Raw genomic sequence first — 6,526 nt, forward strand, 5'->3', positions numbered from 1 at the left:
GCTTCCCTCCCGCACACCTCTCCGTTCACAAGAACCACAGGGCACCAAACTACGGTTCTCAGAGCAGGGCAGTTCCCTCAGCAGAGCTTACAACCCTGAAATACATGTCACGCATTTATATCTTGATTTATTCCAGCATTCGTCAGCACCTTTCACTCAGTTCCAACACTCTGCTACTTTTCTTTTTCCTGGTGGTATTTCAGGACAAAGGAGGAGTGGAAAAAGATGACCAGAAACCTCTACGAACCAGCAGAGGTGGACGGTAGCAGCTGCAACAGCTGGACAAAACTTTTGCGCAACTGGTAAGGTATCGAGCTGCTGACACCATTTCCGAGGAAGGACAGCAGGTTACGTACCGTTCCTCTGTAAACTGGGGGGAAATAAATCCTTTGTGCAGCATTCCAAATGCTTCTTCCTAGAGAAAAGGATGTCCAAACCCTTTTTCCTCCTCCCCACACACGTGTCACAGGCAGATCCCCGAGCTCTTACCAGCGGCTCCAGTGAAAACATCCCCCTGGGACGGGCTTTCCGAGATTATTGCCGTGGCTTCCACTGTCGACGCACGGTCAAAGGTGAGAGCGCCAGAGGTAGTGATCTGTCCGGAAGGAGTCACGGTGACTGGAAATATTAGAAGGACTTTCATAATCGAGACTCAGCGCGGAGGCCTCAGCTGTTTGGCTGCCGATATCCCTGTTCTGAACCACCCGAGGTCAGGGCACTCACAGCTCAGTAAACGGCCCAAGTTTGGATCTCACCTCGGACTGCTGGAAAGGGGAATAAAAGCCCCATTTGGGCTCCAAAGGCTCTGCTGGGCCTCCCGCAGGCCTCTCTTCACTCTCTGGGTGTACGAGGACAGAAGGTTCACTTACCAATCCCCACCTTTTCAACCATCACACGAGGAAAAAGTTAACACCAACCAGAAAGATCCAGCAGGGCCAGAAAACCCACCAGCCCCTGGCCGAACCTGATTTCTTACAGCTTCAGCAGGAGGGGGTCTTCCTGCTCAAAGGGACGTAAAAACCCACAGATTGCAACTAATCCTGTGACAGTTTGGTTGGCTGGGACAGTCTGAGCTGTGACACAACACGCCTGGCCAGTGCAAGGAACAAGTCACAGTATCCTTTTGGATGAACATACCTGAGTGGCTCTAAAGTGTTTAAAACCCCTTTTCAGACAGGATGAATTTGTATGGCACCGTTACTCGGCAATGGGCTGACTCTGCTGACACACAGCCCAGCCAGAAAGATCTTCTCGCAAGCAGTAACTCAATGTTAAGACACTGAGGCCACAAATTCTCTCCTGGTGAAATATGTGGCTACTACCAAAAGGAACAATCCTCCTCTCTCCTAACACCAGCACCTCTCATTAACAAACCAATGCAAATTCAACCTCTTTGGGGAACAAAAAATCACTCCAAACTCTACAGAATCCTTGCGTGTTTCTCTTCTTGCTGCTGCTGGTCATCTAATCTTACTTTTGGCTGGGTGGTTTTGGATTTCTGTTGCTCCCTCCTCATTTCACCCCGTAACGTTACCGTCCAGATGATGCTGGTGTAATGAGAGCAGGAGGACGCCTGAATGTGACCGGGAACGCGTGAGCCAGAGGAGCTTGCAAATTAATTTCTGCGCTCATGCAGACGGTTTGACGATCAAAACCACAAAGTTAACAAGCGTGTCCCGAATTTTAGAGAGGAATTTGCAGATGAAAGCATCACCTTCTGCCTTTTTCATTAACAACTTTCAGGCTGCGGGTTTCCAGCTGCTTAGAGTCGACTTTTCTACACATTTCAAGCCATAACACAAATCTCAGTCTGTAGCCCCCACTCCTTCTGAAGGACAAAAAGCCAGCTCAGTGGACGGAATGAGGATTTCCAGCCTTCCCCTCAGTTTAATTTCAATGAGAGGAAATTTCTCCAGTTGTCACTTGTGAAAAACCTGCCTGAAACCTGCTCCAGCTCAACGCCAGGACGCCACAACTGCCCTTGCACCACCAGGATGAGAGAGTGGGTAGCGGGCTAAACACAATCCAGACCCCCCTCAGAACCAAATCTGAAACCTCACTGCAAAACGATGTTAAGATGCTTAAACTTGAGCCTCCTGGAAGTCTATGATAGAGTTGTACTTTTTCCTACTCAGCTCGCAGTCCTGACATGGTAACACCGTGCTAGTTTCTACAAAATAGGAAGTGGAAATAGCTGAAGACACTGAGGCAATAAAACTATCCAAGGAAAAGTAAGTGGCACAACAAGAGACATTTTTTCTCAGTCGGCCAGTTCCAAGGGGCCACTGATCCACATAAAAATACCCAGTGTGGCAATTCCTCATCAAAAAAGGGAAGCAATTCTCACCAGGAGAAAAGAACCTACATGTAGTAGCGGCTGTGGCAGGCAGCAGAGTGATGTTTTTGGGGCAGTCCTTCTTGGCCGGAGCTGCAGATATTTCATTTTCCTTTTTCCGCCTTTTATAGGGCACGAAGAGTCGTATAGGGCCGCTCTAGGCAAAACACAGGAAAAAAAAGAAAATTAAAAAGAAAAAAGGCATTAGCTGAGGCATCTCTTTGGGGACTTTGGGTTTACCTCTTACCCTTCCAGACACAGCTAAGTTCAAGCCACACATATCCCAACAGCAGACGTGTGGTTTGCAACAACTGACCAAAACCCTTCCGCTTCTCCAAACCAAAAGAACTTTGTGCAAAAAAAAAAAAAAGGGTTATGCTCAGCTTCCTCCAGCTGAAGAGGCACCAGTTCAGCTTCTTCCCACTATTATTTTAGGAGCAGAACTGGGCAAATAATTGACTGCTGGTCAAGGTGGCCAGAAAAGAGAACAAGAGAGAGGAGGAGACAGGCAGCAGCTAGTTTCAGGTCTAGGAAACAAGCAAATCTTCCTGTTCGTAGCAGAAAAGAAATGCAAAATACTACTTTCAGTCAAGCTCAAGACTTCTGTTTTCAGGATTTTAACCTCATTTTTGAAATAAACAAACAACAAAAAAACTAAACCCCAAACCAACCAGCCAAGCAAGCAAAAAAACCCAAGCGGTTTGATGAGAAGACCTGGATCCAACCCAGAGTATTGCATTACTTCCTTACAAAAACACTTTTTTCCAGATCAAAAAACTGTGATATTTGAGTCAAAAAATCACAAAGAGCTCCAAAAGGCATTTTACATAAACACGTTTTTTAGAGAAGGAAAAAAAAAGAAGAAAAAAGCGCGAACTACCACCCAGTTTTACTGAGGCTGCTGCGTGATAGTGCCAGCAGTTCCTTATCTCCTTTCTTCAGGAAAAATGGATGAAGTGTGCTGCAAAGAGCACTCGTGAGCACTTCTAGGATGCCCTAGAAATTCTACTTGCCAATCAGCACGACCGATCTATTTGGTTTCGAGCTAATAGATACAAAACCTACCACTCACCAGGGTCATGTCATCACAGCAGGCGGCACAAGTACAAGAAGCCGCGTGGGGATTTAAAATCCCATCCTGCAATGAGAAAATTACAAGTTTGGCATTAGAGTCGCCAAAACCGCCAAGAGCACGACCGCATCCTGCTCAGAGGGAGCGCTCGGCTCAGAGCGCGGTGCTGGGCAGCCCCTGCTTCCACCAACCCCTGCCAGCAGAACGGAGGAAGCAAACTTAACCTTACGTGAATAAGGCACTGGAGCGGCCGCCCGGCGTAGCGGATGCTCCTCTTCCAGTCCTTGCTGCTGGCCCGTCCCGCCATAGCTTCAAACTCCGTGGGGCTGTACCAGTTGTCCCCTTGCTTAATGCACCGACCACGGCCTCCTGAAATAAAACAGACGGCAGGAAAGGTGAAGGAGTTTGCTGCGTTCCTAAAGAAGCAAAACACTGAAACTAACTTTAGTTCATCTCGAGCAATCACCAGAGGCCCATCCGCTATTTCTCACCATTCTGGGATAATCGTGCCCACGTCCTACCTCGGCTGTGACAATGAGAGTTGTTGCCCAGAGGCTGTGGCTGCCCCCTCCCTGGAGATGCTCAAGGCCAGGTTGGATGGGGCCTGGAGCAACCTGGGCTGGTTAAGGGGTCCCTGCCCATGGCAGGGTTGGGTTAGATGGGCTCTGAGGTCCCTTCCAACCCGAGATATTCCATGATTCTATGACTGTGTGTGTTTAGAGAGCTCCAACTTCGGGCCTCACCAATGCATCAAAAGGCTCGAGAAAATTACGCATCCATAAGAAGGGTAAGCCTTCCTTGGATAAACACCATGAATTTAAGCCCTTCCTTAATTTGCACTTATATTTCTAATCCTTCTGGTGGTGAAGAAAACTCTGCAGGAAGCAAGCACTGTGCAGTCAGGCTGCCTGACAGACAATTTCTGCTGCTGCTTCTTCAGGTTTCCCACCAGCGTTAGAAGCGAAAAGGAAGGCGTGAGGCAGCCGAGGAGTCCTCTGAGCTGACAGCCTCTCTCTTTTCCGTTCCAGCAGGGATTCTGCAAGAGCTTTGTAGAAACACAGGTCTACTTCCAAGTCAAAAAGAACGTTAGAGGAGTCGACCTATTACTGCAGAAACTCACTGCACAGCAGCCTGTATCTTCAGAGAACAGATAAAAAGTTAAGAGTGAGCAAAACAGAAGAAAACAATAATATCAAAAGGTACTAGGCTGGCTAGGAAAGTGTTTTATTTTTCCCCTTGTGATCCACCCTTAAAAATAGCCTCATTAAAAGAAGAAGGAGCTACACCACCTCAGCCAAGGAGGTCCCTGTTACCTGAGCCCAGTCGGTTCTTGTAGAGAACGCCGCTGATATTCCGGCACCTCACCGGGAGCTCGTTCTCATACACAGACGGGTCCCAGTTGTACTTGGTTCCAGTTTTCCCTTGGACAGACGTTAAAGGGGCAGGAGGTGATTGCGGTCCTTTGGGGGAAAAAAAAAAGAAACAAGAGGTGACAGCGAGCCAGAAGCAGGCTGGCTACACCTTCACACGCTCGGCTCAGCTCCGGCAACAGCGGCAAGAGCGTAACATGAGTTAGCGGGCGCACCACAAAAAATTCAGCTTGAACGTGCTCTAAACGACGGAAAAAGCAAACTGTGTCTCAGGGAACAGTGCGCTGTAAACGTCAAGGTTGCAGCCCACAGTGGTGTAAGCAGCTGGCTGGATCTTCCCTGTCCCAGAGCCCCATCCCGTCAGGTGCTTCCGAACCCCGAAGGTTCGCCGTGCCCATCAGAGGGAGGAAAGTGCTGGGCAGCCGTGCGCAAAACCTCAGCAATAAAGACGCCAGCTCTCGTGGCACTTAAATATCAGCCAGCAGCTCGAATGGAGGTGAAATCAAACTCAAGGACCCCCAAGTGGAGAAACAGGAGACTCGTGTTTTTATTGTCATTATTAAAACCTGCCTTTGGGGGTGGGATGGGTGTGGAAAGGCACACAACAGCCCAGCAGCAAGGCAGGATTTTTCAAGAAGCTTATTTGCAAGGGTTGGGGCAAGGAATAAGGAAATTAAATACCTTTCTGAGAGGAAACAAAAAAAAAACAATCAACAAAAAAGTAGGTATTCTTCTACTTCCAAGAAATACAAGAAGTACCATGCGAAGACGGGACAAACATTCCTTATAAGGAACTGCACAACCTCATGCACATCAGGGTTTCTACTCCTAGCAACACCATTAAAACGGAGAAAAAGCGACCCCGCCTGACGCTTCAAAACCAGATTGCCTTGTACCTGCCGTGAGAGGTGCTGGCGGCCCCTTCAGCCCGGTGGTTTCCACAATGCTGCCGTCGGTGTGAACCACTATGAGAGTGGCTTTTTCAGTATTCAAGCTGTCCCCAATTTGAAGCGCCGTTCTCCCAGACTGTAGGAGAAATAAGAGTTTAAATTGCTAAGAGTTAAAATGCCAACGCATTTGAGTATTGTCCCCAATCTTCGCAAAGGTAGCCTAAGACATCAGTTGGTTTGGCACTTATTAGGTCAGTTTTTGAGGTTTCAGGCAGCCAGATTCAAAGGGCGCGTGTTCCAGGTCATCAGCGCTGTTAGAGAATGAATACAGGGGGTGGAAAGCTTAAAAAACCCTCTCCAAGTGACAAGGAAAAAAGTGGATGTTTCCCAGCTAATGGTTTTGTGGCTTAAAGCCTGGGTACCACAAAGAAAACATAAATTTAGCTTTACTACAGCTCAAACACAAACAGAGCTCTTCATTTACGCTAAGGAAGTGCGTGGGACTTGGCCGAGGCTCTCGAACGAGAGCACAGACTCACCAGCACGTGCCCTGAAATTGAAGCCGCGTTCGCCACGGATGTCGTGAAGACGTTGTCTGCGGAGGCACCGACGTTGGCGACTGTCACTGTGGTGACCTCTGAAACGTAAAACAAACACCAAGTTAACATCTTGCTGCATCCAGAGATCGCGATAACCAGCCAAATATCAAAATATCTAATTGTATTTCCTTCTTCCCTCCTATTCAAAATCGATTTTGTCTTTCATGGCACCTTTAAGGTTGTTACAAATGCAGCCACTCTTGATTTTTATTAAGCTTCTGGCTGAGCCTGCCTGGAGACTGTAACAGGAGTTACCAGCA

The 6,526-nt window shown here is 48.0% G+C and overlaps 1 protein-coding gene across 1 annotated transcript in view; it reads right to left on the minus strand.

Moving 5' to 3' along the window:
• Positions 1–6,304, minus strand: part of DEAF1 (DEAF1 transcription factor) — a gene marked incomplete at its 5' end in the record, with an annotated part of 16,782 nt that extends 10,478 nt beyond the window's left edge. Inside the window, 7 exons of the mRNA XM_009867216.1 lie at positions 490–618; positions 2,366–2,492; positions 3,408–3,473; positions 3,637–3,776; positions 4,721–4,867; positions 5,674–5,803; positions 6,207–6,304. Coding sequence (XP_009865518.1) covers positions 490–618; positions 2,366–2,492; positions 3,408–3,473; positions 3,637–3,776; positions 4,721–4,867; positions 5,674–5,803; positions 6,207–6,304 — 837 coding nt within the window. The remainder of the gene's footprint in view (positions 1–489; positions 619–2,365; positions 2,493–3,407; positions 3,474–3,636; positions 3,777–4,720; positions 4,868–5,673; positions 5,804–6,206) is intronic.
• Positions 6,305–6,526: the final 222 nt, after the last annotated feature.

Source organism: Apaloderma vittatum, unplaced genomic scaffold (genome assembly GCF_000703405.1).
Source record: "Apaloderma vittatum isolate BGI_N311 unplaced genomic scaffold, ASM70340v1 scaffold22923, whole genome shotgun sequence".
NCBI classification, from domain to species: domain Eukaryota; kingdom Metazoa; phylum Chordata; class Aves; order Trogoniformes; family Trogonidae; genus Apaloderma; species Apaloderma vittatum.